Source organism: Trichoderma camerunense (genome assembly GCF_050948025.1).
Source record: "Trichoderma camerunense strain CBS 138272 chromosome Unknown V8C40scaffold_16, whole genome shotgun sequence".
NCBI classification, from domain to species: domain Eukaryota; kingdom Fungi; phylum Ascomycota; class Sordariomycetes; order Hypocreales; family Hypocreaceae; genus Trichoderma; species Trichoderma camerunense.
The window spans coordinates 279,805-301,133 of record NW_028145354.1 but is presented as its reverse complement, the minus strand read 5'-3'; the positions used below and the strand labels follow the sequence as shown (position 1 = coordinate 301,133).

The 21,329-nt window shown below is 50.4% G+C and overlaps 6 protein-coding genes across 6 annotated transcripts; 2 read left to right on the top strand and 4 right to left on the bottom strand.

Annotated features, from left to right (window-relative positions):
• Positions 1-328: 328 nt before the first annotated feature.
• On the bottom strand, positions 329-1,942 carry V8C40DRAFT_252381 (Thiolase, N-terminal domain-containing protein). Its single transcript, XM_083217384.1, has 3 exons — positions 1,776-1,942; positions 1,530-1,710; positions 329-1,459 (listed from the first exon to the last, which is right to left on the bottom strand). The coding sequence occupies exons 1-3, from the start codon at positions 1,838-1,840 to the stop codon at positions 461-463; spliced, it is 1,245 nt and encodes a 414-aa protein (XP_083070109.1). The 5' UTR covers positions 1,841-1,942; the 3' UTR covers positions 329-460.
• Positions 1,943-5,132: 3,190 nt separating this feature from the next.
• V8C40DRAFT_68441 (Rad26 family protein) lies at positions 5,133-8,034 on the bottom strand. Its single transcript, XM_083223306.1, has 2 exons — positions 6,679-8,034; positions 5,133-6,618 (listed from the first exon to the last, which is right to left on the bottom strand). Exons 1-2 carry the CDS (start codon positions 7,741-7,743, stop codon positions 5,365-5,367), a joined length of 2,319 nt encoding a protein of 772 aa, XP_083070108.1. The 5' UTR covers positions 7,744-8,034; the 3' UTR covers positions 5,133-5,364.
• A 911-nt stretch (positions 8,035-8,945) lies between these two features.
• Positions 8,946-11,326, top strand: V8C40DRAFT_252376 (phosphatidate cytidylyltransferase). The gene is made up of 6 exons (XM_083217383.1): positions 8,946-9,038; positions 9,104-9,361; positions 9,453-9,831; positions 9,894-10,240; positions 10,313-10,771; positions 10,845-11,326. The coding sequence occupies exons 2-6, from the start codon at positions 9,200-9,202 to the stop codon at positions 10,878-10,880; spliced, it is 1,383 nt and encodes a 460-aa protein (XP_083070107.1). The 5' UTR covers positions 8,946-9,038; positions 9,104-9,199; the 3' UTR covers positions 10,881-11,326.
• Positions 11,234-12,655, bottom strand: V8C40DRAFT_252373 (alpha/beta hydrolase). The gene is made up of 2 exons (XM_083217382.1): positions 12,399-12,655; positions 11,234-12,329 (listed from the first exon to the last, which is right to left on the bottom strand). The coding sequence occupies exons 1-2, from the start codon at positions 12,561-12,563 to the stop codon at positions 11,523-11,525; spliced, it is 972 nt and encodes a 323-aa protein (XP_083070106.1). The 5' UTR covers positions 12,564-12,655; the 3' UTR covers positions 11,234-11,522.
• Positions 12,656-16,669: 4,014 nt separating this feature from the next.
• V8C40DRAFT_252370 (amidase) lies at positions 16,670-18,798 on the top strand. The gene is made up of 4 exons (XM_083217381.1): positions 16,670-17,012; positions 17,079-17,441; positions 17,513-17,614; positions 17,678-18,798. The coding sequence occupies exons 2-4, from the start codon at positions 17,183-17,185 to the stop codon at positions 18,640-18,642; spliced, it is 1,326 nt and encodes a 441-aa protein (XP_083070105.1). The 5' UTR covers positions 16,670-17,012; positions 17,079-17,182; the 3' UTR covers positions 18,643-18,798.
• Positions 18,799-18,903: 105 nt separating this feature from the next.
• V8C40DRAFT_252368 (amidase signature domain-containing protein) lies at positions 18,904-21,201 on the bottom strand. Its single transcript, XM_083217380.1, has 9 exons — positions 20,746-21,201; positions 20,643-20,687; positions 20,567-20,583; positions 20,404-20,506; positions 19,937-20,329; positions 19,754-19,880; positions 19,573-19,692; positions 19,326-19,517; positions 18,904-19,262 (listed from the first exon to the last, which is right to left on the bottom strand). The coding sequence occupies exons 1-9, from the start codon at positions 21,097-21,099 to the stop codon at positions 19,105-19,107; spliced, it is 1,509 nt and encodes a 502-aa protein (XP_083070104.1). The 5' UTR covers positions 21,100-21,201; the 3' UTR covers positions 18,904-19,104.
• Between the last annotated feature and the right edge of the window lie 128 nt (positions 21,202-21,329).

Here is a 21,329-nt window from a genome sequence, read left to right as displayed (position 1 = left end):
GAGGAGAGTGTTTACATGATTGTCTACGTATAAGACGACACTACCCAGTAGCTATTAAAGACTGCAAATAGAATACATAAAGAAAAAACTAGAAGCAAAAAGGAGATAATATCATAACAGCGCGTCAATTTCATCCTGCTCACATACCTCACGTATTCACCGCGTTGTTGTACATCTTTTGCAGGGTAGCACCACGCCTAATTCCAGCCACATTCCATCAGCATAACAGCCAAGACACTGCATTGCCGAGATCCGCGCTCAAGTCACACATCGCGATTCTCGAAATCAATTGGAAAGCAAAGACGAGAAATCTTCCAGGTGCTCAGACATTTTAAAAGAAACAAAAAGGAATTCGCTAGTATTTCATAGTACACACAAAAAAGAGACATCTAGTAGGTAGCTAGCTATACATGACCCTATTATCAATGATCCATATCTCATCCATCCCAATGGTTTTTTTTTACACCTGCTCGTTGACAAACAGACCAGCCATGCCCTGGCCGGTACCAATGCACATGCTCGTCAACAACAGCTTCTTCTTGGTCCTCCGCAGCTCGCTCAGACCAGTGACAACCTGTCGGGCACCCGTGGCTCCCAGAGGATGGCCCAGGGCGATGGCGCCTCCCTTGGGGTTCATCTTGGACCAGTCCAGGCTGAGCTTGTCGCGGCAGTAGACGGCCATGGAGGCAAAGGCCTCGTTGACCTCGACGACGTCAATGTCGTTGAGGTTGATGTTGTAGATGGAGAGGAGCTTGGGGATGGCGACGCTGGGGCCGATGCCCATGATGCGGGGAGCAACACCGGCGACGGTGGAGCCAACGTACTTGGCCATGATGGGCAGACCCAGCTTGATGGCGGTTGATCGCTTCATCAGGACAACGGCGGCAGCACCGTCGGTGACCTGGGAGGCGTTGCCACCGGTAGTGGTAGGTCCCCACTGAGGGAAAGCAGCACGGATCTTGGCCAGGCCCTCGGCGGTGGTGCCGGGGCGGATGCCGTCGTCCTGGGTTAGAGTAACCTGCTTCAGCTCGCCGTTCTTGTCCTTGACCTGTGTGGTGATGGGGACAATCTCGTCGTCGAAAAGGCCGGCCTTCTGGGCCTTCTCGGCTCGCTGGAAACTCTCCGCTGCGTACTTGTCCATGGTGACCCGGTCAATGCCAAAGTCCTTGCTGACGTTCTCGCTGGTCCAGCCCATGGGCTGAACGGCGTCGTCGGCCTCCTGGCTCTTCTTCAACACGGCCTCATCGAACTCCTCGGTAGGGCGGCCGTGGGACATGCTCTCGGCGCCCATGGCAATGCCCACGGCGATGGAGTCATTGGAGATGGAGTGGGCAATGTCTGCAATAGCCTTGAGACCGGAGGAGCAGAAGCGGTTGACGGAGCTGGCACCGGCGGTGTTGGGGTAGCCGGCAGCGAGGGCAGCAGTTCGGACCTTGTAGGCGGCTTGGGCATCGGTCACCTGTGAGAGACAATCGTTAGCGGACTATAATCGGATATATGGCCGGATCTCAATCTAGGACATGACATACGTTGCCGAGGCAGATGTCCTCAACGAGAGCAGGGTCAACACCGCTTCTCTCGCGAACCTTCTCCAGCAGAGCATAGACCATGTACTCTAGGCTGGTGTCCTTGAGGCCGCCCTTGCCAGCCTTGGTGAGCGGTGTTCGAGCAGCATAGGTGATGACGATGTCGTCGGGGTTCTTGGACTGGCTACAGGACGAATAGCGTGTCAGCATGTGAAATAATTCCCAAGCGCGCCAGAGCCGGTTCCTTACATGTTGTTCAGCGATGACCCGGGGGCCAGGTGCTTGATGATGGAGCCAATTCGTTCGACAGCCATGGTGTGATGTGATGTACTGTATCCGCAAGATCTAAGAAACAATTCGACGTAAAGACGGTATCACTTTGCAGCAATCAAGTCGCCCCTTGCAGACAATCTGGGGATCCACGAGCTTTATGGATGGTCGCCGGCCGGGGTTTGTGGGGTTGAGCCGAGGCAACCGGCAGCTTACATAAGTTGGACCGAGCCCTGGCAATTCCAGGCCCTGGAAGCATTGACTCGGGATTGCTTCACGGGATCGAGCTTTGCGGGGAAGCTTATTAACTCTCAGGGATGCCTCGGAACACCTGCATAATATTTTAATATTTGCCGCCAGAGAAGCGAGAACCTTGACGAAAATGTGAGATGCCCGGTACGGAGTAGATATCCTTGATAATCTTTGATATATGAGCGCTCATGTCATCATCTCTGGGGCGGCAGATGCTTCCTGTTCGTTCAACGGTTGCTTACTATACCCCATACCTACTCCGTACATATCTCCATCATTCTCCGAATCTTATTTTGTAGTAATCCCTTAGACTATTCCCCGGCGTATATGATAACCGTACATATTATAACCGTGATTTCTCCGCCAGTTGCTATTCAATGCCCATATTGTTGGCCATGCTGTTGTCTATGTTAGTGCGGATGTGGCCTCCGCTATTCGACTGTATGGGAAGCAGCGATATCGTGACAAACTGAATGGCCACAGCCTTTGCGTATTGACTATTGAATAACAAGCTTCCCTGACGGTGAAATAGAAAGACATCTTCTTCGCCTCCTCAGCAGGCCAAGAAAGCAATGAAAAAAAAAAAAAAACATCCCGAAATCCATCGGGAATCCGTCGACCACCTGGCAATCTCCTATACACGGAGCCCATGAAATATCGACAACCTTTTCGTCATCGACCACCTGGCTATCTCCTATACACAGAGCCCATGGAAGATCGACAACCCTTGCCAGCGAACCCCAACCTGGCTATCTCCTACAAGAGGAGCCCATGGAAGATGACACTGGAGTCCCGAAAACCATCGGGACCCGCCGAAACCCTGGCTATCCCACAAAAGGAGCCCATGGAAGATCGAACGGAATTTCCTTGCCAGCGAACCCCATCCTGGCTATCTCCTATAATAGGAGCCCATGGAAGACCAGGCCGCCCAAGCCATCATCAACCTGGCTATCTCCCACAAAAGGAGCCCATGGAAGATGAATCGGGATTTTCGCTCCTATACACAGAGCCCGCTCCTATACACAGAGCCCATTCAAGACCGAATGTAATGTTCTCTCCTATACACGGAGCCCATTCAAGACTGAATGGGATTGCCATTGACAAACATCAACATGCTTTCATTCAATCGCCACGCGCGCCAAAGTCCCATCGGCTTTCTGCACCGGCTGCAGTAATGCGCTACACATCCCACAGGACGTTTGTCGGTTCTTCTTTCTGGATATACTTGATGTAAGGTCGTATTCTTTGTCTTACTTTGCGTGATGGTACACGAACATCGCCACAGCACCGACAGTCAGGACCGACGCTTCTCGACAAGATCGTTCTTCGTTCTCGGTGTTTTTTTTTTGACGCAGATACAAGAAGGCGGCTCCGAAGGCGGGAGCTGCAAGATCGTGGGCGAAGTTGGCTGCTTACGCTCCTTGACTCATCGGAATCCGTGTCATCACCGTCGTCATCGAGACCGTCGGCTTCAACTCTTAGCCCTTCATCCATGCGGGCAAGCTTTCTGTAGGCACTGCCGTTTTGATTTGGAAACGACTGAAAGATTCCCTTCTCGGCTTGTGTTCATCTTGGAGTGGCTGACTCTCAGAATAACTGCAAAATGTGTTATTTAGCTTCAAGTTCTCTGGGTTGTGTCTCAAGACCCCTTTGGCACCTACCCTTGGCCAGCACGACGCACCTGTGTTCTGTTATACCCCTCGGGCTTGCGTTGTCCAGCTTCGATCACCTTCCATACTGGCATCCCTGTAGCTTCATGGCCCACCTCCACAACTCTAAGGTTTCGCTGTCCGGCCGCGTCCTCGTCTGTTCGTGTGACTGTTCTGTCTCACGGCTCCCGCCTCTAATGGCCTGGTCACAACTGCAAAGACATTGCGGCCTTCTGTAACTCACAGATTGTTTTCAAGGTCGCAGTGTTACCATCTCTGGCAAGGAACCGATTGACTGACTTTTCATATGGCATGTTGGTACCAATTTCCACCCTCATCTTCATATGCTCAACTGTAATGAATGAAGAGTAGGAAGATTGATAGGCTCATCACAGGGCCTGGAAACAATATTTTCTCTTTGCTGGGACATGGCTTCATCCGTGAGCTGAGTCCTCCTAAAAGTAGATTTTTAGCCATAGTCGCAGAATGATTGCCTGGTAACTCTCCCGTCATAATAGAAGATGGAAGAAGGCAGTGATAGGAGTAGATAACCGAGGAACGTACTAGATAAAGGTACACCGAAAGATACCTGAAAACACAGAGACTGCGTATTGCCAGCTCTGAAGCAGTCGTGGTAGCGCCGACGAGCTGGATACAGTTATGGTGCAGCTGATGCTGGTGCTGCTTCAACGACAATATCTGCTCTTGCTATCACGGCGGCGAGGCTTGCCGTTACTGGAGCTGCGATGGCTTCCTCTGCCTCAGTGCGTATAATCTGTCGCTCCATCTTGAAGAGGGGCGCTATCAGGCCGTTATCATCGGGACTTGACGATGATGATGCTGGTGAGAAAAAGTTACGCCTGTGAATCTATCTCTGTCAGCTTATCTCTGTCAGCTTGATCATGAACACAAGATGATGATAAAGAAGAAACGGAGAGGAGAGGGGGAACTGGAATCCGAGGAGGAGGAGAGTCAAGGAAATGGTAGCCCTAACGGCTAAATGACCTTGTGGGAGGAAAAAAGAAGTGAATCCGAGTAGAAGCACGATGGTTGCCTAGAGGGGCGGATTTCAGCAGCTGGCAGGAGCGCAACGGCAGGAGCACCTCGAGGTTGGTCACGAGACCTAGAGGTACCACTGCCAAGGTACCTGAAGTACACCAATGCTTTGAGAAGACCTGCAGCAGGAACGATGAAGAAATTGACGATGGATGACAACCAAAAGCCGCTGGAATTGGGTGGCAGATAGTAGACCATACTCTCTAGAAAGCAAATGAGAACCTTGACACTGTGTTTGTTTAGTATTCACCGTTGGTTTGTCGATCAATACAGCCATGTCAACCATAATGGCAGGTCCAAAACCAGCACTCCGTATCTTAACGCACGCCCATACTTAAGCGTACCTAATCTGTTAGCACCACTGCACTCATGTTATTGTCTCTTACTATAGGCATGGTCATATTTCCAAAACCATCGACGTTGAAGATGATATCATTGTGACAAATGCAATGCAAAGCTATCCATGAAATACCCCCCTTTACCCAGAACACCAAGCACACGAGGGTGCTTCTTAACCACAAATATCCATCCAGGACATGTATAGAAAACATATCTACAATAAACAATAACAAACCTCAAATCAAAGCACAAAAAACCACATCCATCATAGACTAAGCTCCAAAGGCTTCACTCACAATCTCTCCTTCATCCGGCGTCACTGCCATTTCCAAAAGCTCGTGAGCCGCTTCGACTATTTCTCCCTCAATTCCCGCCTCCATGACAAGGTCTTCTTCTGCAAAAGTCAACCTCCCAAGTGCAATTAGGTAGCGTTGACTTCCGCCATGTGAAAGCGATAGTTTTCGAGTAATGTCAGCCAAGTTGGACGTCCACGGGTCTGTTGCTAAGGTGTGGATGAGAGTCACACATTGAGAGATTATGCGGTAGAGTTCAGCCGAGGTCGTAGATTCGGCAAACTTTAGCGATGAAGATGTCATGACGTCTGGAAGGGGAGGAAGAATGCTGGGTGGAATTTGTTGGTCGTAAAGTTCGTCGATGGAGGTACTCAAGCAAGCTACTAGACGTGGAAGGGCGTTGTCGTGAGATGCCAGTTGCTTGGCACCAAATTCATGTCTTGCAAAAGTAACCAGCGTTCGAAGGGCAGCAAGTCGTACACTTCGTTTTTGCGCCGGGGTAGTTGTGGCGCGGGGATGTTCCATCAGCTTTGCAGATACTCGCTCAATAACGGCTCGCGCCACGGTTACCGCATCTTTTTCGTCAGATATTGGGCCGATAGAATCGGGTAGCGAAGAGGTGGCTAGCAAGTCAAGCATCCCGATGATGTCGACCGTTTTCTGTTTTGGCATCAAAAGAAGAAGAGTAAAGTCGAGAGAAATGAGTTTCCAAAATGCAGCAGAAGTGTATCTGGCGCCATCCTCAGTCTCAGTGGGTATCGTTGCGCAGGCCAAAGATGCCGTGTACAGTAGCGAGAGAATATGAGTTGTGTCAATTTGCTGTTCCAAAATGGCATGCTCATCATTGCTGGCCGCCGTGCCGTCCGAAAGACGCGAGGGCCCTTCAGCAACGGTGAATATTGTTGTTTGTGCTACGGGCACAAGCCTGGAAATGATGAGGGGTGCGACAGACGAGGTATGGAGCTGGAATGTGAAGGAGATGAGCGACACAAGGTATTTGATGGGTTCCCAAAATTGCTCTTCAAAGCACCGAGTCCATAGGATGATGATCTGTTCAGCGAAATCGACCAGGAGTTGCATTGGCTGATAGGGATTTCCCATCAGAGGGAGTCTTTCAAAAATGAGAGTTGAGAATGAGATTGTTGGATCAGAAGGGAATGAGATGCGAGAGAGTATGTCAAAGGTGGGGGGTTGGCCTTGGGCAAAGCCGTGATCAAGTACAACTTGCAAAAACTAACAATTTCAAATCAGTATGTAAACAAGCGAGAGTTGAGTTGGTGAGTAATTGCGTACATCAAAAGGAACTGTGGGCGTAGCAATGATGACAGGCTGCTGTAATGTTGGCTGAAAGATGGGTTTTGCCTCGCTCATCTCGGCGTCGCCCATGTGTATATCAAGCGCCTTCATCGGGGACTCGGATATCTGGCGCTTTCGCTTCCCCTTGCTCGGCGTCCGCTCTCCAATATTGGTAGCAACGGATCCGGCCGTCTTGCCTCTCCCTTGGCCTTTGCTTGGGCTTGGAGCGATGTCCATCTCATCGAAGCCATCGGCAAAGCCCCAAGTCTTCGCAGCTTTCTTTGGCGTCGCCGTGTTGTTGGCATTGGGCTCTTTTTTCCGAGCTCGGTCGTTGACCTCCTTCATATCGCGTTGCATGAATTGAAGTTCCACATTGGCATGCTTCTCAGCTGCCAGGGCTGCCTCCATAGCTTTCTCTTGCTTGCTTAATTGCTCGGCATTCATCTTCCGTAGGCGTGCAATCTGCTCGTCGTAGCTGTGCTGCGCTTTTGTCGAATTTGAACGGAGAATGGAGGCTTCGCCACGAGCGGCATTGAGCTCTGCTTCTAAAACACGAATTCTTTTCTGGAGAGCTGTCACCATGGTCCCCGACTGCCCTTGAGAAGCCATTGGCAGAGCAGCAAGCTGTGCTGTCTGAGGTCGACTAGTACTTTGCGAGGAATCCGGGAGTCGCTGAGAGCTCATGAAAGGCTGGTTCAATGGCCGGACATTGGCTATTCGTGCCCGCTCCGCAAGAGGAGCCCCGGACCTGGCGGCGGCTGAGTCGATCGTGGGGTTCCATCGAGGATTGGGCACGGGAGGTCTCTGCTGTTGTTTCTGTTGCGGCTGCTGTCGCAGTGTCTTGTCGACAATGGGCCGGCCAACAGGAAGCCCGACATCGTTGGTCACTTCGGTGGTGTCGAGGTCGTCGTCTTCCTGCTCCCAGGCGTAGTCGAACTGCTGCGTCAAGGCATGTTGAGGCCGGGCCTGGGTGGACTGGAGAGCTTGATTCTCGAGCTCTTGGAGCACATTGTCGGTGAGATCGTCAAAGCCATCGTCGGAAAACTCGTCGAGATCCATCATTCGTGGATCGTCAATCCATCTGCTTCATGGCTCCAGGCGGCTATGAGCGGCGGACTTGGCACGGCTATTGCTTGCTTTGCTTATTATGCAGCCATGGTGGGACAAAAAAGAACCAGAAGCTGGTGCGCGGTCCAGCTTCCCCACGATTATGGACGAATCGACGCGACACGAAGTCACGTTTTTTTCTCGAAGTCCGTCCTTTGTGTGGCTGAATCTTTAAAGTGTGGCTGAAGACTTATTTGGTAAAGATTGCAGTAGTCCAACACGCTACGCAGAGATTACATGTGTTTTCCGCTGTAGCAATGCTTGCTGTGACCAGAAATGAAATTTCCTCCATTGATACGAAGCATACGTCATTCAATGCCGAATGGAATAGCCAATTGCGAGCAGAATTCGCAGCACGGCATGCAGCGCCATGCCCTGAATTCAAGGCTTAGCAAATATGAGCGGAAGAGGCGGTGCAACTCCTCAGCCCTGATCTACGCATCATGTCGCATGACGTCGTCCCTGCTTAGAGACGGCTTTTTAGTTGCGCCATGACGGAAATTGTGCATTACAGGCTGCCTCTAAGGACAATAATTGAGGTTATTCGACATTTTTCATAGACATCCTTGTGATTACCTGCTAATAAGTGATATTTTTTATTTTTATTTTCCATCCCCATACCTGTGTTATGCATAGCAAACAGCTTCATAAGTTTGTTGAGGCCAGGTAGGAAGAGGTACTGCTCAACATACAAAATGGCCGTCACATGCGTTTGCGGGGAGCCCAAGCGAATGCGGTCATGGCGCACGGGGAGTCGCAGGACCCCGACATTAATTTGAGCATGTGGCATCCTTATTATTAAATTACCTAACATTGGCGACCTCCAAGTACAGGGACAAGAAGGCTTCAAAGCTCTTGTAGCAGATAGTAGAAGAAATAGCAGCTACTACTAGGTAGATAGAATATACCAGTGTAGACAAAAATTTGAAGATCTCCGCGTATTCTGCTGTTCGTACATGGATGTACTCGTACGGACACTTCTTGGACAGCTCCGCCCATGGAGAGTTTTTTGAGGTCCAGTGCTGCTGGTTTCAGTGAAACTCTCGCCTAGCTAAAGCCTCTGCGATCCCAGCAGCTCGCTAGCGCCAAGCCCCAGGCATTTACAGGCGCACGCCAGCACCACGGCAATAATGGGGATACCAAAACTCGTCAGCTCCACGTAGCTTCTGATTTCCCACATCACCATCGGACAAGGCCACCTCGACATTTAAATCGCCCTCCACCGCTGCTGGGAATGTCGACTATATAAGGTGAGGAGAACCAGCTATTCAAGACGGCGACTGTGCGCTGGACTAACTCAGGCACCTCATCGCAGCTCGCCGAAGCTCCTACCATCGACGATCCTCCTCCGAGCACTCCGTTGAATCGCGACTCCCGCTCTGTCCCACCACTTCTCCTATCCAGACACGCCATGGCCAGATCAAAGAGAGGGGGCAAGTCCCCAATGAAGAATGCAAATGGCCAGCTCAGCGGCTCCGAGGGCCGCCGGTCCAGCTTCAGCGACAAGAGCGAAGAGGGGTCCCCAACAAGAACCAGGGCACAGAATCAAGCCAAGCTGGCGGCTGTACAAGAGGTGAGCTCAAGTCGCCATTCTCTTTCGCACTTATTTGTCTCTTGTCTCGAGGAAGAGGGGAAAACGGAAATTAACAGAATGCGACAAACAGAGACCCGCGACTGCCGCCGAGAAGCAGGCCGAGTATGAAAAGAAAAAGGCCAACTTCTGGACACGGACCTTCTGGACGCTGGTCATGATCGGTGGCTTCTTTGGCGCGCTGTTCATGGGGCACATCTACATGATCGCCATTGTTACAGCTGTCCAAATCATTTCTTTCAAGGAAGTCATTGCCATTGCCAATGTTCCCAGCCGTGCCAGATCGCTGCGCTCCACCAAGAGCTTGAATTGGTACTTTCTAGCCTCTACCATGTATTTCCTGTATGGCGAGAGCGTCATCTATTATTTTAAGCATATTGTGCTTGTAGACAAGGTTCTTCTGCCTTTGGCTACTCATCACCGCTTCATCAGCTTTGTGCTCTACGTCTTTGGTAAGTAAATTCTCTTTATTTGTAACGAAACATCTAGATGGGCTCTTCTAACGCCAGCCCAGGATTCGTCTACTTTGTCGCTTCGCTTCAGGCCGGACACTACAAGTTCCAGTTTACCAACTTTGCTTGGACTCACATGGCTTTATATCTCATCGTCGTTCAGGCCCACTTTGTGATGAACAACATCTTTGAGGGAATGATTTGGTTTTTCCTGCCAGCGGCTCTGGTCATCACCAACGACATCTTTGCTTACATCTGTGGTATTGCCTTTGGCCGCACGCAGCTCATCAAGCTCTCGCCAAAGAAGACTGTCGAAGGATTTGTCGGCGCATGGATCATGACCATTCTCTTCTCCTTTTTGCTCGTCAACATCTTGATGCGCTCCAAGTACTTTATCTGCCCTGTCAACGTAAGTCAACCAAGTGAACCCCCTTCTCTTGGCAATTCGGTTGTTTAATACTCACGTCAATCCAACTTGCAGGACCTTGGCGCCAATGTCTTTACTGGTTTGAAGTGCGACGTAAACCCCGTCTTCCTCCCACGCACCTGGGAGCTCCCGCAATTCTTCTTCCTCCCCCCGGGCACCAACTTCTCTCTCACGTTTGCGCCGATGCAGCTGCACGCCCTGGCCCTGGCCACCTTTGCGTCTCTCATCGCTCCTTTCGGCGGTTTCTTCGCTTCTGGTCTCAAGCGCACCTTCAAGATTAAGGACTTTGGCGACTCTATCCCAGGACACGGCGGCATGACGGACCGTATGGACTGCCAGTTCATCATGGGCTTCTTCGCCTACATGTACTTCCACACCTTCATCGAGGTTCACAAAGTCACCCTTGGTAGCGTCCTGGAGACGGCCATTACCAGCCTCAACCCCGAGGAGCAAGTCGAGCTAGTCAAGAGCATGTGTCGATATCTGAGCAACCAGGGCATTATGCCCGAAGCGGTTCGTCTTTCATCTTGATATATATTTGAAATGGCTCGTCATGTCAACTAACCAGAAATTTCTCCATAAATAGCTTCAAGCCTGCCTCGAGAAAGCCACATCTTCATAATGAACACCTAAACCGGAATCATTTCTCATGTAACCCTAAACCTCTCCAGCTACACCTTTCGTAATGACCAGGCAACTCTTGTTGCTACTTTTTCATCTCACTTGTGGACCAACATGGGACGACAGAATGAAGTTTGTGTGGATTGATAATCCAAGGAGAAGGGGTGTGACAGGTGTTGAATAAAAGGAGGAAAGAATAATGGATGTGGAGTGGGGAAAAAGCATGCTATAGTCGTGTTTTAAATTTTGGGAAGGGATCGTGATGTAAACGGTCTTTCATTTTTTGCCTTTTCTTCTTATTCACATGTATTTTGTCATTGTAGTTAATCATCCATCTTCAGAGCATACATAATGCGGGAAGAAAATTGGAAGCGGGTAGGGACAGGTCTCAATGGAGAGGCCATTCTTATAGCTGACTAGAATTTACGAATAACATTCACCTCAACATCCTCTATCCTTACTCTGATCCCAGCAATCGCCCTGCGTGAGTGCTGACGAGGAATTAGTCTTTGGTTGAGGATCACCTAATCGTGAGACCTTCGGTAAGTCGTATCTGAAACGGGACTCGCAATCTGTCTCCCTAAAGGCTGTCTCCAATGAAAGCAATTGATAAGGTCGTAACCATATTTCATATTTCGTCGAATCACGCAGAGGCCACAATCTCATCCAATCGAGCCACAGCCTCCCTCACAGCATCCATTCCAGGAGCATCATCCTCGATAAACTTTTCCAGCTCATATAAATGAGGCTGTCCATCAGCAATAATCAACGTGACTTTATCTTCGCCCAAGCAGTCACGCATGTCCTCGCTCACATTGAGCTCCACATCTGGATCCTTGTTGCCGTGAAAGATGACCGTCTTGGGCCACTGCGTAACTCTATCCTTGGACTCGGGAAGTTTCGCCCATTGGTACCCGGGGTCGACGGAGCCGACTATGCTGAGGAAGGAATTGTTGAAGGTGTAGTAGTCGTAGAGCATGCCTCGGTAAGTATCGTCTGATGATGTGTTCGTGGCGGGCACGGGAGGCGTGAATGATGGATTCTTTGCGCCGTCGGGGGTAAGTTTGTCCAAGACAAATGTGGATTCGTCAGTGGGCATCTCGCCGACTTGGATTGGACCGGCAATGTATTTTCCCATTGACGCATGGGGAATCTCTTCGCCGGCGGTTTGGATGGATGAGTTGAAGAAGGGGTGGTGGAAGGTGTTGATGCCTTGAATTGAGAAGAGGGCGAGAGGTTTGGGTTGACAGTGGTGAGCGATGAGAGAAGCCATAAAGTAGCCTCCACTGGCGCCTCCGACAATAACTGATCGTTTGGAAGAAGCTAGAGTGTCCCAATTCTGCGCAAATTCATATGCCGCTGTGGCGTCTTCTAGGAGACCTTGTCCACCTGCCTGAGGGAGAAGGCGATAACTCGGGGAGATGAGAGGCCATTTCCGCTGAATGCACACCTACGACTTCACATGTCAATGGAAAGGCTTTATGAAGTATCTTTTTCAGCTTTTTCCGCTTCTTCTCACCTGTACGAGCCAAGGCGCAATGACATCACGGTTGCCGTCGACAAGTCCTCCAGGGTGAAAATATAGAAACACGGGGTTGGTCTTTGGGTAATCGTCTTGAGTGTAGATGTCGCATTTCAGCGGCAAGCCGTGATTGGCGTATTCCTGCGTTATCTTTTGAACCATGATGAAGCGTGAATTTCCACTCGTTTGTCTATGTATTCAACAGGACTATTTTCATTGAGGAACATTGTGAACTATATTATTATTATACTATGTGGAAAGTCCGGAGCGGGGTTTCCAATATTTCAATACCTTAAGTGATTACTTGCTACGAGCTGCTAGGCACCAAGAATCCCACAGCGCCCTTCCACGCACTTTAACGCCCTTCGGATAACTACGAGCAACGCGCAAGCACACGCTTCGATCTATCGAACAGCACAATCGCCGACAGAACGCGTCATCACGTGGGCGTAAGCATTCGGTCGAATTTGGGTCCTTGGTAGAGAAGCTCGCCTTTTTGGGGGTTCAGGGCTTGGGGGATGCCCGTAGCGTTGGTGCTAGCGAAGGCTAGATGCACGAGTTGAGGGTTTTTACGGGCCTGAATCTGGCGCTTGTGGGGGGCGATAGACGATGGTCCGAAGTGGTTCTTGCTAAAGTCCGATCCAGGTGCGGAGTATTATCCATAGGGTTGTTACTATATATGTTCTTATCCTGAGTTGCAATTGTTTGGCTTCTGTTATACTCGAGTCTCTAGATTGTGGTATTTGCAACATTGGGAGGGGCTCATATACGTGTATGCATGGCTACCAAATTTGGCTGGACTTCAATGTTACGGTCCACCGCCAAGGTACTAGACAATGGCAGGCTGAGATGCATAACCAGCATGTCACGGGATGCTGGCAAAACAGCACAGGCTGTTTCTGGCTAGGAAAGACATGAGAGACCCCGTACTAGGTAGGTATGTATCCGATGAGGTGATGTTGTCCTTGCCGTAGACCTGGCATTGATAAATCGGTGCATGTGCACGTATGCTGTGCGTCTCTCGTACAGAAAGCCAACACCACCAGCAAAAACGTATAGTGAATGGTGGTGTGAATAATGCCACTCCCCATTGCTGTTTTTCAAGGACCAGAGATGGTTCATTTGTTATAAGTTAACAACTACGCCCTGCTGTTGGTAAGCATCCAACGACTGGCTGCTTCAGTGCCTCAATCCTGACACCGCTTGTTCTCTCGAATTGAAGGGATCAGGCTATTGGTGACTTGGCTTTATGCGCTGCATGCAGCCCATCATGAGACCTCTCTTGAGCGGGGGTACAATGCCGCTGCTAACGGTAATCGGAAAACTCAATTTACACGGCAGATCCGTCTAGGGATAAAGAGATAGACGGCTCAAAACTGTGCAGATCCATCAAGGTATCGACGGTGTTGGTTTCCAACTGCCGCCGTTGCCGACGAGCGTCTTATGTCCAGTATGACAACAACACGGTCAAATGGTTATGATGTTCACACAGTCTCTTCCCTCGTCCTTTGAAGCTTGTCTGATGACCCATGTATCCCATGTTCCACAATGATCCTACGAGGCTTTGCTAGTGTGATACAGACCGAGAGCTGAATTTTGCCTCTTCATATGTGACAGCTAAGATGAAACTTGGTATTTTGAAGTCAATTCAAGCGCTTCCTTTTTTCCAAGTCAAACATCTATTGGCCACAAGACTACATGTATGATGCTATAATGTGAGGCAGATCAAGCCGGGGACATATCCATGATGCAATCATGTAAGAGGCACTTCTAGGCTTTGCGCCCTCTCTAAGGTTGCTTATTGTGATTCGTCCCATATACCCTGTTCGGTATTAAGGGGGTCAGGCGAGCTTCATTTATACAAGGATACAAGGCCCTGCGGCTATCGTACTACGAGGAAACTTTAGATCCAATCACTATATCGCCGTCCATCGTGGCGCTATGCAGGGAGTGTAGCTTCACTGGGAGAAAACAAGCACACAGGGCTATTGGCCAGCCACTTCGGAAAGAGTAGGAAGACTTCTACTAACGAGAGTCGAACTGCCCTTGTTTTGCTTTTTCTCACTCACAAGCCTGCTCCTCATCTTGAGAAAGGAGATCCAATTGGATTCGTTTCCAAGCAAGGAGGAAACAAAACTAGTGTTTCTCTAAGAGGCCCATGAATCAGCCGCAGCCTAGTAAATAAGAAGAAAAAGAAAAGAAAAGAAGTACAACAGGGAGATTTCAGGCGTATTATGCGATCCTGCGAGGCAAGGGAAATGACCCGGCATCATGGGACAGGGAAGCCTGTCACGATTTGCTTTTTGCTTGTCTCAGCTAGTGAATACGATGGCCCAGGGATATGGATCAGCCGCACCGTGGGAGAGACAGCTGAAGAAAGTAGTGGTTGGCTAGCATCCCGTGTCTCAAATTACAGTACGCTCTTCAATACATACCGTACCTATGAGGAGTTCTTGTAAGTTGCATGTACTGTATCAGCGTTACTTGTCGACCCTTGTACTTTGATGCTGATGGATGGTACATGGAGACCAAAATTGCTTCCTCTGCATGCTCTATGACGCTTAATACTGTTACCTAATGCAACACTGGAGTACGTTGGCACCAAAGATTCTTTGCGTTTTGAACGGACCGGGCATTACATCAAGGGACACCATCAACTTCATGGCTTGCATCTTGCATGGAGGCCCGTGAGGTGTGGGAGCAACCGCATTTTGCATAGACGACATCGGGAAGATCGGTCAGTGAGTGGAGGCAGGTGTAAAACTGAGATGTCACAAATGACAACAGGCCTTACTCAGGGCAGATTGCCGCAGTAGAGGCGCTTTAATACTGTCTGGTGCCTTGTCGAGACCCATCGAGGCTACTAAGGAGGGAGAGATACCTGATAGAGAGGGAGTACGGAGTAGTTCTGCCGCTATTGCTCTAGCTCCCCGCCTTCCCTAAGCTACTAAAGTGCCCTGCACTAGCTGCCACTACCCCGTAATGATTTTCAACTCGACTCCATCGTTTGCACAGTGTTGTTTGCCCTCACCAAACTTCATCTGTTGTCCCTTCTAGACGGGCTGTTCTATCCTCTGCCCGCCCAGCTGCAAGCCACACCCGACATGCTTACCAACTGCTTCTGAAAAGAACTCTTCCGACTGTCAACAGCCGGCTGTGATTGCTGACAGCGGCAGCGGGGTTCCTCATCTCCACTCGCAGAGAGCTCGCCATGACCGAGTCGAGGCAGACAGAGAGAGTGCGAGTATAGGTCTGGACCGGCTGCCCTCGGGACGTCAAATACAAGGATACAGATACACTCACCTACGAGTACGAGTACAATGGCCGCACATGCACATTCGAGGTCTTGTTGCGAGGCCGGTCCACGTGTCTCAGGCCAGCCAGGCAGCCCCTGGGCACGGCCCGACGCCATTCCCCCACCAATTTGGTTTGTGCTGTAGCTCTGCCACTATCTAAGGCCAGGCTTGCGAGGATTTCAGCCCAATGATAGCCGACTGGGCACATGTACGCATAGCACGATGTGCTTTTCCACTCCCCTGCTTGCTTGCTTGCTTGCTTGACCGGCTGCACGCTAGCACGCCATGCAGCTCGATACTATGCTTACAGGCATGCGATGGCAGACATCTGCTTATTGCGACACCATCCTGTACCGTGTCTCGAGGCGGCTGCTGTTCAGCCTGGCCGCCACAGCTTCGACCTGTGACTCTCAGCTGTTCACCGGCTCCGGTGTGCTGGGTATAGCCCCTCGCCTTGCCTCGCCTCGCCTCAGATTACCTGTTTGGTCGTGAACGAAGCCTCAAAGGGCTGGATCACGAGCTGCAGGGCCGGCAGATACTGCAGGCTCCCCTCGAGTGGGTGGGTAATGATGAGATGGCATGGGCAGATGGAATCGCAGGTGAATTAAAGAGGGGCCGGGTTCGGCCCTGTCACACAGACAGACGGAGCAACTGAGACCAGAGTACTCCGTATGAACGCGCGCAACCCCAAGGGGCCTTGAGAATTACCTTTTCTTTTTTCTTCTCCCGGCTGTTGCGTGGCGGGTCACATCCGAGGCGCCCATGTCGAGTTACACAGTTTGCTTTCTAGTCCAGCTTTTCGATGGCGTCCTAAATTTGCCTAATGGCCCTACACGCCAATATCCTTGACCTCTGGCCCCTATATATAGAAGATGCCCCGGGATAGCCGTTGCTTTCTTGTTCTGCATCTGTCCGGCGAAATCGTCCTTGGGAAGAGAGATAGTGCCAAGGTTTTATCCTGTATTCTGGTAGGTCGGCTCAGCCCACTGCTCGCAAAAAAAAACACAACTTGACCCATTCTGAATCCAAATCCCTCTTTTTTAGCCCTGCACAGTCGTTTGCTCACCCCATGCTCCAGGTTGTGTGGATCATCCTATCTAAAGCGAGGCTCTTTGGCTGCTTACAAAGGGCAAGGACTCGTGTGCTCTTTATTTTGTTTGGATTCTTTAGAATCTTGCTTCGCCTCAGACAAGACCTCAGCTTGTCATTCCTGGCTCTTCTTTTTCAGATTGCCTCATCAGGCGAAACCTGTTCAGGGTCAGCCAATAATAGCCGCTGTCAAGACAAAACCAGGCCTCGGCAGCCGCCTGTCAAGGTACGATTGACAGGCCTCTTTGATTGGCCGACTGATAGGCTGTAATTAGCTGACCAAGACGTCTAGACATCTTTATTAGAGAAGACGCCCTCGTGCGCTTACCAACAGTCAAGCTGGATTGTTTACTTTCATTTCTTCCCAGGAGGATCAGGGAGGCTTTGCGAGCCAATATGGGCAGCGACAACGCATACTTGCTTACGGCAACCGAAGCTCTCGTCAAGATTCGCGCTGGTGAGCTGACGATTGAGAATTATGCACGCTCACTGCTGCGGCGCATAGACGTGCGTGATGCCGACGTCGGAGCGTGGGCGTACCTCGATAGGGATTACGTCCTGCAGCAGGCGAGGGCTCTGGATAAAGTGCCGATGCAAGACAGAGGTCCCCTTCATGGAATGCCCGTTGCCGTCAAGGATGTTATTTATACAAAGGGTATGTCCTATCATGTTGCACCTGGCCCGTGGAGGTGTGTGTTGGCAGAGCTAAGGGTAGGGTGTGTCTAGATATGCCGACAGCTCACAACTCGCCGATTTACAAGGGCGACTTTCCGAAGCTCGACGCAGCATCCATTATTCTCCTCCGCCACGCTGGCGTTTTGTTTCTTGGTTAGTTTGCAAACCCTCCCCCCTTTTCTCCAGTCGCCACGTCGTTAACATGACCCAACTTAGGCAAAACTACAACGGCCGAGTTCGCTGCCTCGTATACCGGACCGGCCTCGACACGCAACCCGCACAACCCGGCCCGCACCCCGGGCGGCTCCTCCTCCGGCTCCGGAGCTGCCGTTGGAGACTTGCAAGCCCCGGTCGCGCTCGGCACCCAGACCGGCGGGTCCACCATCCGCCCCGGCTCTTTCAATGGCGTTTATTCAATCAAGCCCACCTGGAACGCCGTTTCCCGTGAAGGTCTGAAGATTTCCTCGCTGATGCTGGACACCATTGGCATTTTTGCCCGCGGCGTTGATGACCTAGACCTCGTCGCCGATGCATTCGCGCTGCATGATGACGAGCCCAGTGACTTTGACGGCATCAAAGGAGCGCGCTTTGCTCTATGCAAGACGGTTGTCTGGCCAATCGCAGGAGAAGGCACTCGTAATGCGATTGCCCGCGCTGTCGAAATCCTTCGTGCTCATGGCGCCGAGGTAGAGGAGGTCGATCTGCCGACTGAGTTTGACAAGCTGCCTCGTTGGCACAATGTCGTCCTCCAGACCGAAGGGGAGACTTTCTTCCTCCCCGAGCACCGCACTGCCAAGAATCAACTTTCGCCGCAGCTAGCTGGCTATGTAGAGCGAAAGGCTGGCTACGACCGCCGTGAGCAGCTAAAGGCCTTTGACGGCATCGCTGCGTTGCGGCCCAAGATTGATGAGATTGCCGGCAAATATACTGCTATTCTGACCCCCAGCGTCGTTGACGAAGCTCCAGAGGGGCTCGAGTTCACGGGCGACTCGGCGTTTTGCGTTGGCTGGTCCGCGTTGCATACCCCGGTGATAAACATCCCGGGCTTTCAGGGACACTCTGGCATGCCGATAGGTGTTTCGCTTGTGGCTCCGAGATACCGCGACCGCCATCTTCTCAAAGTAGCGAAGGAAGTGGGTAAGCTTTTCGAAGCAGAAGGCGGATGGAAACGAAACCTGTAATAACCGATTGAAACTATTATTGTTTAAACGCTCCAAACAGGGGATTTGCAGATGAGTTGTTACCTACTTGCGAGTAAGTACGTACATTAGAAACAGCAAAAATGTTAGAAGAGGGTAACGAGAGTAGAAATAGAAGCCTCACTAAGCTTGATCTTACTTTTTCTTTGTGTCATTGGTAACATGTCGTGATGGCTTATATATCAATGGGATTTTGTAATTGCCAACAAGGTCAGCTTCACTTGGTTGAGGGACAGATGTTTTCCCCCTCCCATCCAATCAACGTGATAGGGATTGACATACGCTGCCACATTCATCTAAATTGTGCTGCTATCACCACCCTCTTCCAGCATCTTGTAACGCTAAATACAGGTTGTGAAGAATTGCATGCTTTATAACTGCTCTTGCGCAATCCGCTCATGGCTCAAGTAGACATCATATCTTGATAATCTCGTGAATCTAACTTCAACTGAAAAAAGTTGGCCGCTTTCGTGGCGGGAAAACTCCTTCATAAGCGCTCTGGAGTTGGATAAGAAGGCCCTCCTCTTTCGCAACGGCGCCAAGCCCATGAGGACGTCCGTTATACTCAAGATAGCCAAGTGGCATGGCGGCAACGGGATATCCTAAAGTGAAAAGATTATTAGCCATATAAGTTTCGCTAATGCAAGGGAAAGAGCAGATTGTACCGCAGGCCGCAGCGAAATAGTACAGGGGAGACTCGAGTGGTCCCATCACGACATTGATGCCATGTTCGTCCAATATCTTATCGATGCCTTCGTCGCGACCGAGTTTCTTTAGGTGTGCGACATAGTTTTCACGATCTTCGGGTGTTATGTCCGTATTTTCGCTACGTATAAGGATCTCTTGGTTATCATAGCCTATGAGTTGTCAGATCTACGAGTCTTCTAGCTGCGAGAGATCGCATAAGGTTACCTGGGGGGAGCTCTCTATCGGCATTCTTCTTGTTGAAAGCAATCAGTTCGCCCAAAGTTTTGATTTGTGGCGTTTCTAGAAGTTGAAGATAGTCTTCAAACTGTGCTTTAAAGTCCTTTTCTATTCCCAAGTCCTTCAGTCATGTGTGTCTTACGTTCGGATTGATGCACAGTAAACTTACCAAAAATCTTGAGCAATATATCTTCACCGTTGATTGTCAAAGTATCTGCGGTTCTCAGGGGAACATTGTCCTTGAAAACGGACACGTGTTGCTTGATCGTTGCATAGGCATCCCGAACTTGATCGTTCTGGTCAACTTAGTATGCATAAGCCTGACAAAGCGAAACAAAGGTACAAATCTCACCAGCTGTTTTTCCATTCCTTCATCCAAGACCTTTCGGATCTCAGGAGGATACGTCCACTTTTCCGGATCCAATGTTCCGATCCGAAGGCCCTCCCACGAGCCCGTTACCCGCGAAGCATAACCACCGGAAGGAACATTTTCAGGATCGGTAATAATATCCATCAACACCGCCAAATCCTTCGTAGTCTTTGTCATAGGGCCGGATTGATCCGAAAAGTTCGAAATGGGAACAATGCCCCTAGTGCAGATCAGCGCGCGGCCAGGTTTGAGTGAGTAAAGGGCGGCTCGGCCCGCAGGCAGCATGAGTGAGCCAAATGTCTCGGTTCCAATGCTGATGGGGGCGAATCCGGCTGCCACGGCGATCGCAGAGCCAGATGAAGATCCGCCGGGGTTCTGAAGGAATGTTGGCCAGATGAATCAGTGTTTCGGGAAGGGATAATACAGGGCACTGCTTTTGTTTCACTTACGCTGTGTCCTGCAAAAGAATCACCGATGAGAAGGCCTCCTTTGACGTAGGGGGATTGAGCTTGGCCGCTTATGCTGTTCCAGCCACAGAGAAGATTTGTGCCCCTGCGCCATTGTGTCAGCTTACTGATGGTCAATGTTACAAGTTGAAGAATCATCACTGACTTCCACCATGAGAGTTCCTAAGTTGGCGGATTAGTTTATCGTGTACTTCAATTCTGGTGCTTGGGTAGTCACTTACTGACAAGCTGGCCTTGCCTATGATGATGAGTCCAGCTCCTAGCAGCTTGATTGCGTTCATTTTAGCTTTCATTTAATAGATCAAGTCTACAGCAGTCACCTACTCGGTCTACAATAGGCGCATTGCTCTTTGGCTTTGAATCAACCAACGCCAAGCTGCCAGCTGTGGTGTCTAGACCCGTCGACGGATGCGTTGCGACATTATCCTTGACAAGGATTGGGATTCCGTGGAGGGGACCTCGAAGCTTTCCACTCTGTCTTTCATCATCCAGAATTGAGGCCCTCTCTAATAGAAGTGCCTCGGGAGCTGTGCTAATCACGGCTTTGAGGTAGTCGTTGTGGCGCTCAATCTGCGAGAGATATATCTTCACTAGTTGCTGGCTGGTTATGCCGCCAGAGCTTAGCTCCCGCTGGAGGTCATCAGCAGTGGCGGTGAAAACGTCAAAATTTGGGACCATGGCTAGTAGCGATGCAACAGCGGATATTTCAAGAAGTTAGAGTCAACACGTATATCGAATGCGAAATACGAAAAAGAGAGTGTCTCATTTAATGAGCTCAATTGAGGTCCGCTAGCGAGTTTAAGATGGGAGATAACTGAGCGGGTACTATTATCCGATGCATATATCCGGATCAGCGAATATTAATCCAAGATAACCAGCACCCGCGCATCCTTTCTTTGTGCAACATT

Bases quoted from the DNA above. Each gene is read 5' to 3' on its own strand.
- V8C40DRAFT_252376 (XM_083217383.1), top strand. From the start codon at position 9,200: ATGGCCAGATCAAAGAGAGGGGGCAAGTCCCCAATGAAGAATGCAAAT. The intron at 9,832-9,893 runs GTAAGTAAATTC...ACGCCAGCCCAG, and splicing joins CTTTGTGCTCTACGTCTTTG to GATTCGTCTACTTTGTCGCT. The intron at 10,772-10,844 runs GTTCGTCTTTCA...CTCCATAAATAG, and splicing joins AGGGCATTATGCCCGAAGCG to CTTCAAGCCTGCCTCGAGAA.
- V8C40DRAFT_252373 (XM_083217382.1), bottom strand. From the start codon at position 12,563: ATGGTTCAAAAGATAACGCAGGAATACGCCAATCACGGCTTGCCGCTG. The intron at 12,330-12,398 runs GTGAGAAGAAGC...GTGAAGTCGTAG, and splicing joins TTGCGCCTTGGCTCGTACAG to GTGTGCATTCAGCGGAAATG.
- V8C40DRAFT_252381 (XM_083217384.1), bottom strand. From the start codon at position 1,840: ATGGCTGTCGAACGAATTGGCTCCATCATCAAGCACCTGGCCCCCGGG. The intron at 1,711-1,775 runs GTAAGGAACCGG...TTCGTCCTGTAG, and splicing joins GGGTCATCGCTGAACAACAT to CCAGTCCAAGAACCCCGACG. The intron at 1,460-1,529 runs GTATGTCATGTC...TGTCTCTCACAG, and splicing joins AGGACATCTGCCTCGGCAAC to GTGACCGATGCCCAAGCCGC.
- V8C40DRAFT_68441 (XM_083223306.1), bottom strand. From the start codon at position 7,743: ATGATGGATCTCGACGAGTTTTCCGACGATGGCTTTGACGATCTCACC. The intron at 6,619-6,678 runs GTACGCAATTAC...TGAAATTGTTAG, and splicing joins CGCCCACAGTTCCTTTTGAT to TTTTTGCAAGTTGTACTTGA.
- V8C40DRAFT_252370 (XM_083217381.1), top strand. From the start codon at position 17,183: ATGGGCAGCGACAACGCATACTTGCTTACGGCAACCGAAGCTCTCGTC. The intron at 17,442-17,512 runs GTATGTCCTATC...GGGTGTGTCTAG, and splicing joins GGATGTTATTTATACAAAGG to ATATGCCGACAGCTCACAAC. The intron at 17,615-17,677 runs GTTAGTTTGCAA...GACCCAACTTAG, and splicing joins CGCTGGCGTTTTGTTTCTTG to GCAAAACTACAACGGCCGAG.
- V8C40DRAFT_252368 (XM_083217380.1), bottom strand. From the start codon at position 21,099: ATGGTCCCAAATTTTGACGTTTTCACCGCCACTGCTGATGACCTCCAG. The intron at 20,330-20,403 runs GTAAGTGAAACA...ACATTCCTTCAG, and splicing joins ATTCTTTTGCAGGACACAGC to AACCCCGGCGGATCTTCATC. The intron at 19,693-19,753 runs GTAAGTTTACTG...ACTTGGGAATAG, and splicing joins TATATTGCTCAAGATTTTTG to AAAAGGACTTTAAAGCACAG.